Genomic DNA, 20,480 nt, shown 5'->3' with positions numbered 1-20,480 from the left:
AGCAAATTCTAAGGGACAAACAACCTAGTTTCTTCAACAAATAAATGGCAAGGTTTAAACAAAAAAGAAAGAGATGAAGAGGAGCTTATAAATTAAGAATCTTAAAAGACATATCAACCAATTGCAATCTATAGACTTCATGTGGATCCTAATTCAAACTATGAAAAGAAAGTATGAGAAAATAAATGAAACTTTGAGCATTGATTAGATGTTTTATGATATTAAGGAATTATTGTGAATTTTTAAAATTTAAAGCCCTTGCAGATTGGAGGGGAACGGATCTACTTGGTGCTTACTATTGTGCTAGATACTTTGCACAGATGATTTTAGTTTAGTGCAAGTCTTGTTCTGATTAATCAGAACTACTCAATGCCAGTAAAAATAAAAGGGACTCAATAAGTAGCTTTAAATGAACAAGAAAAGTTCTATAAATAAAGTTATTTACAAGAGAAATAATACAACATCTGAAATTTGCTTCAAAACACCCCCCCTCAAAAAAAAGTTGACGAGGGTCTGGATAGATGAAAGATTGTCAAAAGGCTGTTAATTGTTGAAGCTAGATACAAGTACGTGAGGGTTCATTATACTATTATTCTTTCTACTTTCTTTTCTATGTTTGAAAATCTCTATAATAAAATGTTTAGAAAGGTACTGGATTCTACTAGAAGGGACACAAGGCAGATGATAGTTATGCATTTATTCCCTTTAAATCTCTTCACAGAAGATCATAAAGCTAATCTCAACGAAAAATATTTTCATCTGTTAGATTACGTAGAAAAGTGGAAATGTATTATTCTAAGAACTTGTTATAATTAGTTACAAGCTTATGAAACTATTTTTTTAAATAAGTTATTTAAAGAATTAAAAAGTAAAAAATACCTTGGGTAAATGTTATGTGATCCCAGTGTTTTACAGATACTTATTTTATCAATACTTTAGGACAATCCTAACTAATAAGAATTTTTTTGAGCTAATAATTCCAAAAGGCCCACTTTTAGAGACAATTTGATCCAGTGAGAATCTTCCTAAGATCTCCTTCAAATACAAGGCAAAGGCGATGACCGTTTGTGAATTAGCTTCAGCGAATCCAGCGATGAGGCAAAAGCCCCTTTAACGATCACTATAGGTCATGGTCCTATGCCCCACACTTTAATATTTTCCGACTTCCCTACCATTCTTTTTCTTTTCTTATCCTACTTTTCTTCTCTTTTCTAGTTACACAAGGCTTGCATTTTAAATGGTAAACATTAAAAACATAGCGTTATGAGGATGTTTTCATACTTAAAACAGGCTAGATAACACTAAATGGTTTCCTAAAACAAGTAAAATTTTTAGGCCTTTATCTCTGAAATCCCCCACCCCTGCCAAATTATTTAAACCCTTTCTTAATGTACAAAGATTAAAATCATCGGGGTAACATGTTGACCTAAAAGATCAACTAGAGAAGAAAAAAAGAAGAGAAAACCAAGTCTCCGAAATGTAAATTCCCCATCAGAAGGTGAACAGAAAAAGTGTGATAACCTTTGCTAAATCTATCACAACTTCAGAGAGCTTGGGATAGCGTCTTTCAAGAGGTTCTGTTTCCTTGATTTCAGGCAACCTTACTCCAGCAAACGCAGGATTCTTATAAAACAGCTCCTGATGTCTTGGAATTAGATTACCTGGAAGTGAGAAGAGCACAGATCTCTGTCATTATACATCATAACAGAAAGGACAAAGAGACAGGGGATGTGGAGTAGAGAAAAGAGGAGAACACCGCTTATGGAATTGGGGCTCTCTTAGCAGGAAAATGAGCCACACAGTGCTCTTATTGTCGTGGCACCGGGCAGTCTTTTACAGGGGTTTTGACAAAAGTCAACTCAAGGAAATTAACATTGTTATCTTGACATACTCATTTAGAAAATTTCAGTTGTATACATAGAACTGAAGACTTGAGGGAGCAGAGGAAAAGGACAGGTAAAGAACAGTTTATAATTTTTTAGACGTAAGTACCACCACTCCATTTCTAAAAACAAAGCAAAGAATGCTGACCAAAACAACGAAAATATTAATAGTCATATGGTCAGTCAATAGTCATATAGTTATATGGTTAATCTATATAAATCAGTTCCACCCTTTAAGAATTTAATTTTTGGTCAACTGATTTTATACTTGAATCTAAGGTCTGATTTGAACACTTTCATCCTTTTTCTCAACTTTAAAACCTAATTTAATAAAATATATATGAAAATTCTGCTGTAAGAAACCATTGTATTGTTTATTGAATTTCTAATCTGGAAACTTAAATCTAATAGTTAAATAACCCCCAAGTATTTCCCATTATGTCCATTTTCCAAGCTCTGTCTCCCAACAGGAGGTTGATATTTCAACAAATGTAAAAAGACTTTTATAGTCTAGTTTTCACACTGTCCAAAGCACGAAGAACAAAAGTCAGATTTGCAGCAAGATTTAACTACCTTGGAAGTCTCTGTGTCTCTCAATCTGAAGGTGAGGATGAGGGCAACAGTAGTATTACACCAAATGCTTGCTGACCCAAAGATAAGTGATCATTTACATCCTCTCTACATTGATTTGTTGAATGCAAAAGCGCAGAGAAAATGTACAGCCTTTACTCTTTTCTTTGAGGGGAGGGTAGGAGGGGGGTAATGATTAAGACCATATGTCAGATAGACCAAAGCCAGACTGAGAATGAATGAATGGATAGAGAGAGAGAGAGATACAGACAGAGATAGATAGACAGACACATGAGGTTTTCCTATTTGTTCCCTACCTCCACTTAAAACACATATCATCTTTAACATATCAACAGCTTGTGAAATCAGTGCAAGCAAACAAAAACATAGGAAAAAACCTCTAATATTTAAAATGCAGATGTATTATCTTACCTAAACACACCATAATATGATATAGCTGATCAATATCAGAATCTCCAGGAAAGAGGGGCTCCCCCATGAGCATTTCAGTTACCAGACAGCCAATGGCCCACACATCAACAGCCCTGAAAGAAAATCAATTTTGTGTAAAATCTGGCATCCTAATACGTTTACTGTCACTGACTCTGTTCTGCATATTACTATTGGCATTCTTGGTATTGAGAAAGTAGTAGTAAGCCTTAAAGTACTCGTAAAAATACATTTCTCTATAAACTTAAAGTACTATAAACTTAAAGTAACCCCCAATTTTACATGCCAGATTTCCAGAAACTTCAGTCACGTGACATAAAAGGAAAAGTCTTCTGAAAAGTCAAAACAGTTATTATGTGACTTTACTCTGGAAATAAACCTTTTGGATTTCCATTCAGAACCTATTCATTCTTTGTTTACACATAATTCTAACAAGGTTGATCCGTCTATCCCACCATACACTGAAAACAGCACATGAGAAGGAAGTGGCTGTTGGGGACACAAACAGTAACAACAAGCAGAACTGAAAGCTAACAGGGAGAAAATAGAAAAACTGTCCTAAAAGTTAGTCACAAGAACTTAAAGAAGAATATGATAGTGTCATTAGCATAGGTCAACTACCTTGAAATTGCTTAAGATCATAGCTGAATTATAAAATGGTACAAAAGATCAGTATGGCAATAAAATGAGAACTTAGTCAAGAAAATATTAAATGGTGTATACTCTACAAATAGAAAAACTGTAGAAAATATATTAGGGAGATTTCTATCCAAAGCAGTTAAAGTTAGTCCTTCTTTTTTGAAGAGTTCACTCATGAAGACTCTATGTTTAAAAATCCACACTCAGTTATGTCCTACCCCCACCCTTGCCCACTCCGCCTCACCTCTCTCCAACAGTGTCAGACTTACCCAATCAATGTTAACTCTCTTAATAGTGATAAATATATCTATTTCCAGTCCACTGTAAGAAACAAGCCACTTACTCACCTTGATTTCCCTACCTTTAAAATAAGTATACTCACCCCAACTTGTTTCACAAGAATGTTTAAAGGAGAAGCACCAAAAATGATTACAAATCACTTTCCAAAGTTCCCTAAATTCAAATCTTCCTTTCAGTGTTAGAGGGGTCTTTTATTATATTAGAAACATATTCCATTTTATCAAGAAGAGACAGTTAAATTGGCCCTCTCCCCACCCCGCCTTGCTCACGTCTTACTTGCCATACTTGACATCACCAACCAATAGCTCTGGAGCTCTGTACCATCGGGTTGCCACATAATCAGTATAAACCTCTCCAGGAGCTGCCAATGTTCGCGCAAATCCAAAATCACATAACTTGACAACACCAGACTGGGAGACTAATATGTTCTCAGGCTTTATATCCCTGTGTATGATCTAAGACAAAAAGCAAAGTATGACATATATTGGCACCTCAAGTTAAGCAAATTATTTTTTGAGCACCTGCCATGCGTAGCACATTGTTTTTGTCCCATAATCAATGCAAATAAAAGCATATAAGGGGCCGGCCCAGTGGCGCAACAGTTAAGTGCCTACATTCCGCTTTGGTGGCCCAGGGTTCGCTGGTTCAGATCCCGGGTGCAGAATGGCACCACTTGGCAAACCATGCTGTGGTAGGTGTCCCACATATAAAGCAGAGGAAGATGGGCATGGATGTTAGCTCAGGGCCAGTCTTCCTCAGCAAAAAGAGGATTGGTGGCAGATGTTAGCTCAGGGCTAATCTTCCTCAAAATTTTTTTTTAAAAAAGCATATAAAATTTTTCCTGGCTTTAAAGAACCTGGCACCTAGTTGGGCAAGAAAGAACCTTTATGCCTGAAATTTTATTTAAACAATCAAAGATATTGGATGAAACATATATTATTACTGACTAAATCAATTGTTCTGTTAATGACTGCTCTCAAGACTAAGAGAGTAAAGCTATCATTGAAGACTGGGGTGGTCAAGGAAAATTTTTATGAAAGGGATGGGTTCTAAGATAGATTGTTAATACTAAGTATAACTGGGATAAATGTAGAAATGGAAGGGCAATCCAAGTGAAGGCAACAAGGAGGGCAAAAGAGTGAAGATGGGAATAGGTCAGGAGACTCTGGAGAAATGCTTCTGCTAGAGTAGGGGTTATGTACGAGGGAGGAATGTTGCCTTCACTGCTAGTCTGGGAAGTATGAGCTTGTGTCAAGGCCATGGGAACCCATGGAAGTGACATGACCAATACAGTGTTCAAAGAAGATGTTGGCCATAAACAAGCTAAATCAGAGAGCGGGACTCGAGGCAGGAAGAAGAGCAGTGGGACAACTATGAGGTGATAAGGGCCTAAACTAGGCTGGTGCTCAGAGGAATGGAAAGGAAGAGAGAGAGTTTAGAAATATTTTAAATCAAGAATCAACAGAACTGAGGAAATAATCTCAGATATTTTATTTAAACCTGGGAATCTAAAACAGTGGTGGTTCCATTACTAAAAATAGAAAAGTCTACAAAAAATTAGTTTTGATGGAATAATTAGTAGTTTTGTTTTAGCCATATGGGTTTTTAGGTGGATTGCTGTGCACCCAAGCGAAGGCATTCATCAGGCAATTAGAAGTGTAAATAGGCTAAAACAAAGGTCAGTGGTTAAGATTTCTAAAGGAGATACCATTGAAGAAGAAAGGGACAATACTAAAAGTTCTACAGCTAGGCAAAGCAAACTACTAGGTCTAGCTCTCTAAAACAGGTAAATTGTATTTCGAAAAATCTAAAACATTTATTTTAAACTCTTTCAGAGGACTAGCATCCTAAATGGCAATCTGCACTGCTGAGCATTTTGCAAAGGCTACCAACTCCTATTACATCCTAGACATCTCATGGCGAGGTCACAGGGCCAGCCCCACACCTCCCATTAGCATTTATTACTTTTACAAGCACACAAAAAAGTCATTTAAAACATTTTGTAAAACTGGCAGAATCAATGTGTTGAGTTATTCACTTTATACTTTATAAGTATCATTTTACCTAGAGGTGCCTTTACATGATACTCGAAGAATATAAAATTATTGTGGTAGACAACAGGGTGAGAACAGGGATTTTCACATTTCACAACTAGGCAAAGAATCTGAACTAACACATACATGGATGCTTGGGTGTATGCATTTGTCAAAACTCATTAGTTAAATCTGTGCATTTCACTCAGTAAATGTTACCTCAAAAATACCCCCCAAAAAAACAGAAAACAAATATTAAACTCTAGTTAATGATATGCATAGTTGAAGTATTTAGAGTTGAAGTATAGTTCTGATGTCTGCAACTTACTTTCAGATGCATAAATGAATAGACAGATTGATAAGGATAAATAGATGAATAAATATGTCATAAAGCAAATATAGAAAATGTTAACAAGTATAGAATCCAAGTAGTAGGTATATGGTTGTTCACTGTACACTCTTTTGATTTTTCAATATGGCCTAAAATTTTCATAATAAAATGTTTGGGGAAAGAATACACGTATTATAATATGTGAAAATTGGCAATATCAAAGTAACATAGTTCATTTCAATTACTTTACTGGTCCAAACTTCAGTTTAAACAAGTATCTCAAATTAACTGTATCTGGAGAGTCAATCACTGGCAAAATAACTATTTAAACTAAATACTTACATTGTGACTGTGACAAAATCCAATTCCATTAATAATCTGAAACAAATACTTTTGAACTAGTTGGTAGTCTAGTCCATTTGGAAAGAGTTCCAAGTCATCAAGAATTGTATGATCAACAAATTCAAAGACTAGGTACCATCGCTTTTTTTTCTTACACACTTCCAACAGATTCACCAGATTTTCATGCCTCAGTTGCTGTTACAAAAAAAAATGCAAAATAGTTTTTACAAGACCAAATTATTAGCAATTAGTCACAATCTAAAATAGATCTTAGCATAAGAAAAACACATAAATAAAATGCATAAAGTATAAATTGTAAAAGTATATTCTAGTTTTTAAATTATAGTCAAAAGACCACACTGCTCCATTCTCCTCTCAGAGAACACAATGAAGCCAATGAAAGAAAAAAAAAAATGTAGCTCCATCTTCAATGACTCTAAGGAGGATCTATAACCCCACCCACAACAAATGAGGTGGGACTGCCACATGTAGTCAAGGTCAAACAGGAGTGTAGAAAGATACCAAGGGATCATGTGTGGGTACAAAGCTGGCAGAGCAGAGTTTTCCAAAGTTGGTGACATACCCTGAAAAGGAAACACAAACAGACAAAGCTTCTTTGATGCAATGGGAACAGGGCTCATGGACCGTCAGTGAAAGCATCGCTAGAACTGAATGGCACCGAGGAACAGCAGAGGAGGGGCCTGAACAACCACACAGAAACTGATCTGCTAGAAGCAATCTGTTGGCGACGCCGAATGGAAGGCAAAACCATTCATTATGAACAGACCTGCAAATACAAGTTTCAGAGAAACTAGGATAACAGAAGTCAATCCCACACTCAGGTCTGTGTTGTAAGGAGCATCACTTGAACCATGGTGGACTCCTACTAGCCTGCAACAAGATCACGACTTCTCCCTCAGATGAACCTCCCACAAATAGCTGGTCCAGGAAGGGTTCACTTTGTTACAAGATAACAAACAATAAAAAAGGAACCAATCCAGGATTCAAAGATACTATAAGAAAAGAGGTAGAAAGGATAAGGAAATGCAAATAGCAGATGAATATTCACCAGAAAATGTTCTCACCTTTAAAGGGAAAGAAAGCACTGGCATATAGCCATCAAAATCCTCAAGGATCCAGGAACTTTATACCCAAAGAAATTGTCATTCAAGTAAAAGACAACAGAGAAAAAATTTTGAACATGAGCAAGGAATCTATTAGTGCAGAACTAAGTCTTATAGCACAAATGTGGGCATGATGGTTACAAAATAGAAATAGGATATTAAAATAGGATACTAAAAACCCAACAATGCACAAATGACATTACTGACAGATTGAGGAGAAAAAAGAGAAGCTGCAAACAAGATAAGAGTATATGTATGCTGATTTCTTGTCAACGGGTTAAAATTATATTTTGACATGAAATTTTAAATTACAAGGTCTAGGGGCTGGCCCCGTGGCCGAGTGGTTAAGTTCGTGCGCTCCGCTGCAGGCGGCCCAGTGTTTCGTTGGTTCGAGTCCTGGGCGCGGACATGGCACTGCTTGTCAGACCACGCTGAGGCAGCGTCCCACATGCCACAACTAGAAGAACCCACAACGAAGAATACACAACTATGTACCGGGGGGCTTTGGGGAGAAAAAGGAAAAATAAAATCTTTTAAATTACAAGGTCTAATTATATTTACAGATTTAATGTAAACACTAACACAAATAAGATATCTTCTAAAATCAGGTGGTGGGTAGTGGGAGAGAGAAGGAAATAGAAATATAATAATTTATAAAGGATTAAGTATATTATATAATGTTATAGTTATAAAGGTAATAAATAGTATAAAATAAAACCTTTCCAAATTACCAAAGGAAACATATCCAATATTTTAAAAAGAATTCAGAGACTACACAGAAAGATATTTTTAAAGAAGTAATAAAATAACATAATATTATACATAATAATAACTAATCCTTACATAATGCTTACTGTGTTCCAGGCACTATTCTAAGCACAAAAATTCTACAAAAAATAGGTACAATTATTATCCTGTTTTATAGATGAGGAAACTAAAGCACAGAGAGGTTAAGTAACTTGTCCAAGCTCACAGAGAAATAAATGATAGAGGCAAGATTAGAACCCAGGAATTGTGGCCTCTGTGTTTTCCCGAAAACAGTTCATTTTTGTTCAGTTCCTCTTTCATGTCCATAACCTCTGCCCTATAAAAACACTCAGACCTGTACCTGATTTATATGTGAAATATTTAGATTTCTTATTCTTAACCACTAAGCCATGCTGACTCTAGAGGGGAAAAAAATGAAAACTAAGACCAAACTTAACTGTTCCATCACAACTACAAATGGCTAAACTCACCTATTAAAATAAAAGATTCCAGATTGGACCATAAAGCACTTTCCAAATACATTACTGGTTAAACAAATTAAGGTATAGCCATACAATGAAAAAAAATGCAGCAATTAAAAAGATGATCATATAGAAGAATATCTTAATCTCTAGATAGGGAAAACCTTTTTAAGCCAGATATAAATGGCATCAACCATAAAAGGAAAGATGGAAAATTAAACTACACTGACATAAGCAACTTCTGTTTACTAAAAGATAACATTAAGAGAGTGGAAGAAAGCTTTTTTAAGAAAATAATAGATAAAACCAAACTATAGTGCTCAGGAATGCATGTTTACTTGGTAAACGTAAAAAAAATTCAAGGCAATGATTAACATGCAAGTAATAGCATTTACCTTGAAGGAGCGGGAAGAGTTAGTGACTGGGACGGTGCAAGAAAGGGGTTGTTGGCAATGTTTTATTTCTTGACCTGGATGTGGTTCCATGAATGCTTGCTTTCCAATAACTCATTGAGCTATAATTACAGTTTTTTTGCACTGTCTATATGTGGGCTATATTTCATAATAAGAAATCATTTAAAAATACAACACCCAAAATTAACAACTCAGTGATGGAGATTAATGACATACGGAGGAGAAAATTAGTGAACTAAATGATGGGTCAGAATAAACTATTCAGAACAGTGCACAGAGAGACAAATAGATGGAAAGAAAAACAGGGGGGAGACAGAGGATTCAGTGAGAAGATTCAGTATATGTTAACTGGCCAAAAACAGAGGAGAAAGGGAATGAGTTGAAATAATATTTGAAGAAATAATAAGTGAGAATTTTCCAGAATTAATAATAGAAATCATAGATTCACGAAGACCCAATGAAGCAAGATAAATTAAAAGATATCCACACTAGACACATCATAGTGAAAGTGCAAGAAAACAAATCAAAGAGAAAAACTTAAGTGGCCAGAAAACAAAACTAACTTATGCTGTTTGGAATCAGGACAGTTGTGACCTGGGTGGAGAAGGAAAGCAGTAGTGACTGGAGAAGGGATAAGGCGGCTTCTGAGGTGATTTTAATGTGTTCTTTCTTGACTTACAGGATGGTTACATGGGGTTGTTCAGTTTTTTAAAATCCATAAAGATGTATCCTTATGATAATACACTTTTTTCCATGTATATCCTATGTCAACAAAAAGTTGAGAGAAAAAGAAATCCAGACATAAAAAGTAAACTTAGAAAAGAGCAGCAATTGGACTGACACCTGACTTCTCAAGAGCCTCAATGGAAGCTAGAGGACAAAACAATGCTATCTTCACATTGTTGGAAAAAATAACTGCCAACTTAAAATTCCATTTACAGCAAAAATATCTTTCAGGAATGATAGCAAAATAAAGGCATTTTCACACAAACTAAAATTGAAATGTTTTGTCTACAGTAGACCCTCACAAAAGGAAACTAAATAATATATTTCAGGAAGAAGAGAAGAGATCCTGATAAATGATCTGAGATGCAGAAAAGCAGGAAGAACAAAGAAAGTGCTAAATATAAACCTAAATGAACATTGAACAATAATTACATCTTGTGGTGTTTAAAAATATTTGTAAGGATTAATATATGACAATGTCAGCATATAAGATGGAAGGGAATAACTAGAGATAAGTATTGTGAAGTTTTTTATATTGTCTGGAAGAAGGATAAAAGTATTGGATAATGTTGGACTTTAACAAATGTCTCGGGTAACCACTAAAAAGATAGAAACACAATGTATAATTTTCAAATTATTAGAGGGATGATAAGTGTAATCAATCCAAAGAAAGAAAAGGAAAAGAAATACAGAACTAGTAAGACATACAGCACATATTAAGATGGTAGATTTATACCCAAATATATCAGAAATTACACTACACGTAAATAGACTAAATGTTCTAATTAAAAGGCAGAGATCGTAAAGCAGGGTACAAAACAAAATGTAACTATACAATGTTCACAAGAGACATATCTAAACAAGGATTGTGAAAAATTGAAAGTAAAAAGGTGGAAAAAGATATACAATGCAAACACTAACAAAATTAAACTAGTGTAGCCTCATTAGTTTCAGACAAAACATACTTTCAGACAAAACATCCACTATAATAAAAAGAGTTATTTCATGACCATAAAAGATTTGATTCAACATTGATATAATAATTATAAATTTGATACACTAAATGGCCTTCCTGTTTATAAAGTTAAACATTAACTGAACTACAATGAAAAACAGACAAATCACTAACCACAGAGGAAGACTTTAACATATTTCTTCTCAGTACTGGATAGAACAAGCATACAAAAAAAAATCAGTCAGAATTTAGAAGATTTAGAACATCCAAATAACAAAATCAACAAACCTGACTTAATGGAATACTTTTCAAGCACACAAGGAATTTTGTTGTTGTTGTTGTTGACATATTCTGAACCACAAAGCAAATTTCAAGAATTTCAAAGGATTAAAATCTTACATAGTGTAAACTCAGATCATAGGGCAATTGTGTCAAAAGTAAATAACCAAGGAGGGAAACCTAGAAAATTCCCCCATGTTTGGAAATTAAGAGAAATGAGAAAGTATTTTGAACTGCTAATCAAAATTTCTGGGATTCACAGGCCCACCCAGTGGCATAGTGGTTAAGTTCATGCACTCCACTTTGGTGGCCCAGGGTTCATGGGTTCGGATCCCAGGCACAGACCTATACATCATTCATCAAGTCATGCTGTGGCAGCATCCCACATACAAAATAGAGGAAGACTGGCACAGATGCTAGCTCAGCAACAATCTTCCTCATGCAAAAAGAGGAAGATTGGCAACAGATGTTAGCTCAGGGCCAATCTTCCTCACCAAAAAAAAAAAAAAGAAAAGAAAATCTGGGATACATACCAAGCTTTTCTTAAAAGGAAATTTTCAGCCTTAAATGCATATATGAGGGGAAAAAAAAAAGGCTGGAAATTAAGAAGTAAGCATCTATCTCAACAGGTTAGGGAAAAGAGCTGCAAAATAAACCCTAAATAAGTAGAAAGAATGTAATACTAAAGAACAAAAATCAATGAAATAGAAAAGAAATATACAATAGAGAAGATCAACAAAGCCAAAAGTTGGTTCTTTCTAAAAATAAATAAAATTGATAAACCTCTGGTGAGATTGATTAAAGAAAGAGAGTTAACATAGTAGGCCTGAGACTGATATTCTACCTGCAAAGTAATCTGTTGGCTCTGACCTGGGAACTTGGATTTCAGGAGGGTTCCCTTCAATTCCAGAACTGATCAAGTGGCTGACTGTGCAAATAATATTATTTATGCCAAATACCTGTATTTCTTCTGGGAGTCTGGAATTTTGGTAAAAGCCTGCTAGAGGCTACCTACATGACCAGCCCTCAATAACAAAGCTGGGCACTGAATTTCCAAGGAATTTCCTTGGTAGACAATACTTCACATGTGTTGTCACAAACTCATTGCTGGAGGAAATAAGTGCATCCTGCATGACTCCACTGGAAGAGGATTCTTGGAAGCTTGTGACAGGTTTCCTCTGCATGTGCTCTATGTGCCTTTTCCCTCTGCTGATTTTGCTATACATCCTCTCACTGTAATAAATCATAGCCACAAGTACAACTATATGCTGATTGCTGGGAGTCCTCCTGGTGAATCGTCAAACCTGGGGGTGGTCTTTGGGACCCCCAACACAGATAACAGACAGACAGATAGATAGATACACAGATGGGCAGGTAGACAGATAGGCAGATAGATACAGGAGAAGCAACAAATACTTTTAAAATGTTTATATTCATAAGATAAATGAATATGCATATGTAATCATTTTATTTGTTTATTGCCAGAAAAGAAGAAATTTACATTTTAAACCTTACTATGGAAATAAAACAAATATAAAAACTAATTTTTTTTCTAAAAATGTAATCTTGATCAAGAAACAACTCATTTTCTTTCAACTCAATATATGTATTCACCCACCTTTAGTAACTTGATTTCTCGCATAGCAATTTTTTTAACCATTTTGTCATCATCACTTTCTAAGAACTTCTTGATGGCCACAATTCTTCCACTATCTTTATTCCTACACTTCATCACCATTCCGTAGCTCCCTTCTCCAACCAATCCCAGGTTCTCATATTTTTCCATTTTAATTCAAAACCAGTAGGAAATTTTCTTGCTGTGGAAACCCAAACACAGAGTTAATAAAGTTGAGTATATTCATTCCCTCTACCCTCCCAGCAAATTAATTCTTCCTCACTTGTTTTCCATATTAGAGCAGTCCCTGTGTCGATGGCTGTCCTGAACTGACTCACAATTCCTTATTGTTTTCACATCTAAGCTATGTTTTCAAAATATTCACATACATTCTTAATAGACAGGCAAATGCAGTTGAAGCCATTAACTTTGAATTTAAATTACTAAATGTCACGTTAATGATATTTAATATATTTTTAATTAAGATAAAGCAATACTTGAAAAATCATGCAAAACAACTACAGCTCACTTTAGAAAAACACAATTCCTTTTCGTTCAAAGGTGAAAAAGGCACAAGTGAATTTCATTTTAGTGAAGAATAAATTTATTTTTTTACATCAGATTTAAAAGATCAAAGCTGAAAATCTTTATGCACTTTCTACTCACTTGGGAAAAATATTTGTTCACAAAACGATCACTTACCAAGTTAACACTAAGAAACCTTGATAAACTGTATTTCTTTACTTTTCTTACTATAGTAATTAAATTCCTATATTGAACTTACAAAGTAACAACTATGAAATCACAGTGTATAAGCAGATGTTTTAAAATTAATTATTAGTAGTACCAAATACAGTATTTCAAAATTCCTTTTATTTAATGATTACTCACTATAAGTACGATCATTGAATTTTGTGTTTAGAATGATTTTATATCCCATTATATGACGTTTTCTGGATAAAGACAATCTTAATAAAATCTTTTTTACTTTACTAATGATTGATGAAGGTCCAGCAATCATTCCACTATGTATTTTGGTACAGAAAAAAACTTTTCAGTCCAAGTACAGATAGATTTTAATTCATAAGGTTTGATTGTCATGAAATATAAAAGTTAATAAGCTACAACTTCAAAGTTAAATTTATTTTTTAAATCTGATTTTGAAATTAAATTCCAGAGCAAAGATTAAAAAATATTGCTCTTAATCCCAATATGATTCTAAACATTTTGGGAGAAAAATAGTCTTTTGGTAACTATATATTCAAATGATGATTTAGGGTTGAATTTTTTTTAACTTGACAACATAAAAACACTCATTCATAAAACTTGGAAAGAGAAAAAAAAATCCTCGCCTGTTACATTAATTGTGTACATACGGCAATTGAAAATTAATTTATCCAGATTGCGAATTGTGATGTTTTACTTGCTTCCCTATTGGTACACTGATGACAAAGACAAAAGAAATATCCTCTTTGTTCTAGCAAACTGTGATAATTCAATGTATACAATTTCAGCAGTTTACATTTAATAATTTACAGTTTTATTTATACTTTTTTTTTTAACATAGATATACTTTGAAAACCAGAAGACTGATCTTTGTGGGGGGGGGGGGGAAATGAAAATAAATCTCAGTCAATACCAAGTCCAATTATTTCATTATTTTACTACCAGCTGTGAAGGTGGGTTCTACTATAAACTCTTCATAGAGCAGTGTCCTCGACACTAATTTTCCATACATTTGACATTTCACCTTTCACTTAACATCTATTAACTATTTTTAAATAAAGTGTGTGCTTGAAAAAAGTTTTCGGTGTAATTCTCTCTCTCCTTTCCTTAATTTTTTTTCCTTCCATTAAGACAGCATATTTTATTAAGGAGTAGACCTTAGGTTTACTATGCCAAGGCCAAAAATAGTTGGAATCTATAACCTGGATCATTTTAAAACATTTTGCAAATGGTGTCCTCACTATTTGAAAATGCAAAGTGAACCAAATTAAAACTACCTTAAGCATGTTTAAGACACTCTGAAGCATATCACAAGCTAACACTTATGCAAGTTGACTACTCCAAGTTAATTCTGCATACCAGCTTCACATTAGGTCGCAGCACATTGAACACACCTGCTTTTTCAAGTGGCCCTGCCCACAAATACCTTTAAGTATCACAGCTTAAAAAGCCTCTGGTTTCCTGAAACAGTTACTCATAAACTATAACTTTTCATGCCTTCTACTCCTGAATGTAAGGATAACACAAACTAAAAAGAAGCCTGGCCAACTGGCAATGCGGTATGTCTGGACGTGTGCCATGTAAGCATACTGTTCTAATACCAACAATTTAGATAATAAAAATAATACTAATTTTTTATTTTGATAAAGACAGGCTGAAATGTAGTATAGATAAAAGAATGAGATAAGAGAAGCTTTTAAAAGCGTTACACTTACTGTTTCTTTAAAATCCTTTCGCGTGGAAAGACCCAAAGGTTTTCAACTTGGAAACAAATTTGAGGTGAAATGCATCTCGCTTGCAGGTCTAAAATACGCTGGCTAGCAAACTGGCAGTTCCAGCGCGCTTCCGATTTCTTCTGCAGACACGGTCACGGGTCCTGGGTGAAGCAGGCAGGGAGGCAGACTGGCCTCGGCCCCCCGCAAGCTCACGCTCAGGAGGACCACGGGGCATGCTGTCGTCGTCAAGGCAACGACCTCACTCGCTCCCCAACCATAGGCACAAAGTCTCCAGAGAGAGAGATGGCCCAGGTCAGAATGCGTCCACGGCAGGCACCAACACCTGTTAAGGCCAAGGCCTGTAGAGAAATTAGCCGGAGTAGGAGGGCACCGCCCCCCGCCTCGGAAGGTGCTCGGTCCCGGGAGTCGGGGCACCTGCTCGGCTCCAGCCAGCCCTGGGCGAAGGCGTTGGCCTCTCAGCTGCAAGGGGGCGGGTCCTCCCCCGCCCGGGCCACGCCAAGTGCGCCAAGCCTGCCGTGTTCTGATTGGCTGAGCCCTGTTGTCAAGAGCTATGATTGGCTTAGCGCTCACCACCCTGCCCCTGCAGCTGGGGCTCGGCCCAGGTAGTGTTCACGGATGCGCAGACGCCGGCGTTCACACTCGCCTACTTTCTCAAGTGATGGGGTACCTTTCTGCCTCGGTTGGGAGATCTCTCTTCGCAACGGAGGGCAAAAGGGGATGATGGTGCTCACGGAGAGGGTAAAAGCCTTGGTGCTTTTGTAGGATTGGGAGAAAATAAAAGGGGGAGACCATGCAAAGAACGGGACGCAGCGCTCCTCCCAACTTCCCCTGCTGGGGCGGGGAGCGACGCCCGGGCGCCCTCCCCCGGGAAGGTCCGGGCCCGACCGCGGTTCCGCGCTTCCTTTCCGGTCTGGGCGGTGGCTCTAGTCTGCCCCAGGTAGGAGATGACAGTCCAGGAGGTGATGACTAGTAGGCGAGGCAAGGTGAAAGTAGGTAAATGACAGAACAGACGTTAGAAAGGAGGTGGACAGCCTGGGCACTGAAAGTGAGGGAAACGTTTTGAGTGGAGGTAACGGAAGGAGAAGAGAGGACATGAATTAAGTAAGGAAAAGAGCAAGGACGGTTGGGGGACTAGAAGAGTTGCACAATATTGGCTTCTGGTAGCCAAGTAGGGTGCAGCTGGTGGGGTGCGACGTTTAAGGCACAGACAACTCCATCCATGACCAGGTAAGACTGGTAGATCAGAATCATGCACATTGCTGAAGTCACACAAGAAAGAGGGCTTTCCTCATTATCAAGGAATTTGGGATTTAGGCCATACCTCAGCCGTGAGGAGGCCTTAAGCACTCAGTTATCTTCACATTAAATATGAAAACGAAGTTTTATAATCGTATTTGGTCTCTATAATACCTTGATCCAGTTAGGAGAGTGTCCTGGATAGCAGATATTTATACCCACAGGCAATATTAAGGTATTATTTCCTTCTTGTATACTAAGAAATAAATATTCTGGTTTATAAATAATCTTTTGTGAGTTTTGTTAGCATGAATTAATCTTCCAGTGCTTGACCACCTTGGTCAAAACTGCTTAAAATCTAGTTCCTGCACCTGTAGTGATGAGGAACAGACCTGGGACTTGGGTATAGAAAGAATATAATTCTTTGGTCAATCCAAGATGTAACTCTTAATGTGGCAATTAGCTCTATGCTTAGCTGTGACCGAGTTGGAGGGAGCCCAGCCCTGCTTTGTTACCTCTATAGGCTAGAAAAGAATGTAATAAACTACTTTTATAGGAGGGGCAGCTCCCCTTTTACAATAGTCCCCCCTTATCCATAGGGGATGTGTCCCAAGACCCCCAGTAGATGCCTGAAACCACAGATAGTACCAAACCCTACATATACTATGTTTTTTCCTATACATAACAGATTTGAGGTGCAATAGCAAAACTAGCAAAAAATTTCTTTTTCCTTCTTCACAAATTCACGGATAGATTTGTTCTTAGCAACCTCCGCATATGATTTTTTTTTCTTTCCTTATTAGGTCAAGAACTTTCACCTTTTCACTTAAAGGAAGCACTTTACAGGTTGTCTTTGGCATCTCTGAATTGCCAGCATTACTACTCTGACACTTGGGGCCATTATTAAGTAAAATAAGGGTTACTTGAACACAACACCGTGATATTGAGACAGTGATCTGATAACCGAGATGGCTACTAAGTGACTAACTGGCAGTTATCGTATACAATGTGGATACGCTGGACAAAGGGATGATTCACATCCCAAGCAGGACTGAGGACGGTGGCCTGAGATTTCATCATGCTACTCAGAATGGCTGCACAACTTAAAATTTATGAACTGTTTATTTCTGGAATTTGCCAATTAATATTTTCAGACCACAGTTGACTGCAGGTAACTGAAACTGTGTAAAGTGAAACCAGATAAGGAGGACTACAGTGTAAAGTGACAAATCCAGGTTTGTTGGGCCTGAAGCTTGAGAACAAGAATGCAAAAATATTTTACTTTTGCAACTTTACGAAAATATTCAAACATAAACATTTTAAAGGCCACTTTAAGCAAGAGGCCCTGAAGCTTAAACAACCTGTTTATATCCCACAGGGAACCAAAAGGATAAAGAATAAATATACTAGATGTGGTGAACAAGTAATGCTTGAGAAAACAATTTCAAAAAGAATTGAGTTTGAAAGCCAACTGTAAAGGATACATAAGGTGTTCAAGAATTACGTATCCTGGGTAAAGCCATTACATGTTTGCTGAAGAGGAGGTAGCATTAGGTAGAAGCAGGATTGAGTTACTGTTTCTTTTCTTTTTTAGGAAGATTAGCCCTGAGCTAACATCTGCCACCAATCCTCCCCTTTTTGCTGAGGAAGACTGGCCCTGAGCTAATGTCTGTGCCCATCTTCCTCTACTTTATATGTGGGATGCCTGCCACAGCATGGCTTAACAAGTAGTGTGTAGGTCTGCGCCCGGGATCCAAACCAGCGAACCGTGGGCCACTGAAGCAGAAAGTGTGAACTTAACCTCTGCACCACCAGGCAGCTCCTATTTTCTCTTTTTAAGCAGAGAAATCTTTGTAGAGAAAAACAACAGAGAGAGAGGCTTTAAAGAGGCAAGAAAAGGAATAATTAATGAAAAATCAAGAACAGGTAGTGAAGGTAATAAAGTATGAGAAGGGTTTACCCTTGAAGAGGTTTAGAGAAAAGAGGAAAAACTGAGAAAAGTGTAGGACAGACACATCAGCTGGCCTAGATCGTCTCAGAAAAATAACTTCATTTTTTTCAGAAAAAGATAATGGTGAGATTGAGGCTCAAGGATTTGAAAGCAGAAATTATTTGAAATAGGTAGTATGAATCAACTCATTTTGATATGAAAGGAATACAAAATAATAAAACATGCTCACTTGAGCCTGGACATCATGAATTTACAGGGAAACCAGCCGACTTGTTTCATAGGACTTGGCATCCCCAGGGGCAAGAATGGAGAAGATAGATGATATGTAAACTACCTCTTAGAGAATTGTAGTGCAAGGAGATTAAATAAAGGAGTTAAGAAATCAAGGATGATTTATATAATGTTATAGACCAATGTTACCTCAATAAAAATTTTTCTTAAATAAGAGATTTTTTGAGATATATATATTGGAAAAAATCAAGGATGATAGAGAAAGCACCACTGAAATGGCTTGCCATGGGTTGCAGCTAGATAGGAAGACAAATTATGACAGAACTTAGTTAATAAACAGAAAATACAGAGGCACTGAGGGAGTGGAGGTCATTGCAGGCATGAAGGGTAAGTTTAATGGGAGGGAAATAGGAGGAAAAAAAGTCACTGTCAAAGAAAACAATTTGTGAATTTAAGATCTTGGAAATGGCACATGATGATGATGATCAAAGAGTAGAAAGTTTGGCTTTTCCTTTGGGTAGCTGAAGGTTAGCGAAAAATGTCATTGGAGTTGAGTTCAAAGAAACTTAAGGTGACAGTATGAAAAGTCATGAGCTTTTTGTGAAAAATCTTAACACGAACTACCCAAGTGGGACAACAGAAGAGGTTGAGGACATTTTAATCACTAAAGAAAGTGAAAATGTTGTAAAAGTTTAAAGAAAACAGTTGTGCGAGTACATGAGATTAGCAACAAGACAGAGCTTGAGAAATGGCCAAGAAACCAAGATCAAGAGACCAAGGACCATATGTCCCAGAAATTCCACTCCTAGGTATATACCCAAGAAAAATGAAAACCTATGTTCACACAAAAAACCTGAACACAGGGGCTGGCCCCGTGGCCGAGTGGTTAAGTTTGCGCGCTCCGCTGCAGGCGGCCCAGTGTTTCGTTGGTTCGAGTCCTGGGCGCGGACATGGCACTGCTCATCAGACCACGCTGAGGCAGCGTCCCACATGCCACAACTAGAAGAACCCACACCGAAGAATACACAACTATGTACTGGGGGGCTTTGGGGAGAAAAAGGAAAAAAATAAAATCTTTAAAAAAAAAAAAAAAAAAACCTGAACACAAATGTTCATAGTAGCATTGATATTCATAACAACCAGAAGGTGAAACTCAAATGTCTATCAACTTATTCAGCCATAAAAAGGAATGAAGTACTGATACATCCTACAACATGGATGAATCTTGAAAACATGTTAAGTGAAGGAAGCCAGACACAAAAAGCCACGTTATGATTCCATTTATATAAAGTGTCCAGCATAGGCCAATCCACAGAGACAGAAAGTAAATTAGTGGTTACCAGGGACTGAGGGGGAGATGGGAATGAGGGACTACCAATGGGTATGGGGTTTCTTTTTAGGGTAATGAAAACGTTCTGGAATTAGATATTGGTGATGGTTACACAACTTTGTAAATATACTAAAAACCGCTGAATTGTACACTTTAAAAGGGTGAGTTTTATGTATGTGAATTATATCTCAATTTAAAAAGCAGACTACAGGAGGATAAGAAATAGCCTCCCCAGAAATCTTTTTCTTTTTTTAGCTTAGAATAGCCCAATTCTCTTCCTCACATTAGCAATCATCTCTGTTAAATGACTCTTGGCAACAATCATTCTCCACCTATCTTGATGTCACAAAACAATGTGCTTAGGTCAGTTTCTTTCCAAAA

The 20,480-nt window shown here is 36.8% G+C and overlaps 1 protein-coding gene across 1 annotated transcript in view; it reads right to left on the bottom strand.

Annotated features, from left to right (window-relative positions):
- CDKL2 (cyclin dependent kinase like 2) overlaps positions 1-15,857 on the bottom strand; it is a 31,165-nt gene extending 15,308 nt beyond the window's left edge. Inside the window, exons 1-6 of the mRNA XM_014865129.3 lie at positions 15,331-15,857; positions 12,893-13,091; positions 6,549-6,743; positions 4,119-4,297; positions 2,886-2,998; positions 1,522-1,661 (exon numbers count right to left, since the gene is read on the bottom strand). Coding sequence (XP_014720615.1) covers positions 1,522-1,661; positions 2,886-2,998; positions 4,119-4,297; positions 6,549-6,743; positions 12,893-13,060 — 795 coding nt within the window. The 5' untranslated portion in view covers positions 13,061-13,091; positions 15,331-15,857. The remainder of the gene's footprint in view (positions 1-1,521; positions 1,662-2,885; positions 2,999-4,118; positions 4,298-6,548; positions 6,744-12,892; positions 13,092-15,330) is intronic.
- Positions 15,858-20,480: the final 4,623 nt, after the last annotated feature.

This window comes from Equus asinus, chromosome 3 (assembly GCF_041296235.1).
Source record: "Equus asinus isolate D_3611 breed Donkey chromosome 3, EquAss-T2T_v2, whole genome shotgun sequence".
Lineage (NCBI taxonomy): Eukaryota > Metazoa > Chordata > Mammalia > Perissodactyla > Equidae > Equus > Equus asinus.
Note: the sequence above shows the minus strand (reverse complement) of the source record. Positions and strands in the feature narration are given on the sequence as shown.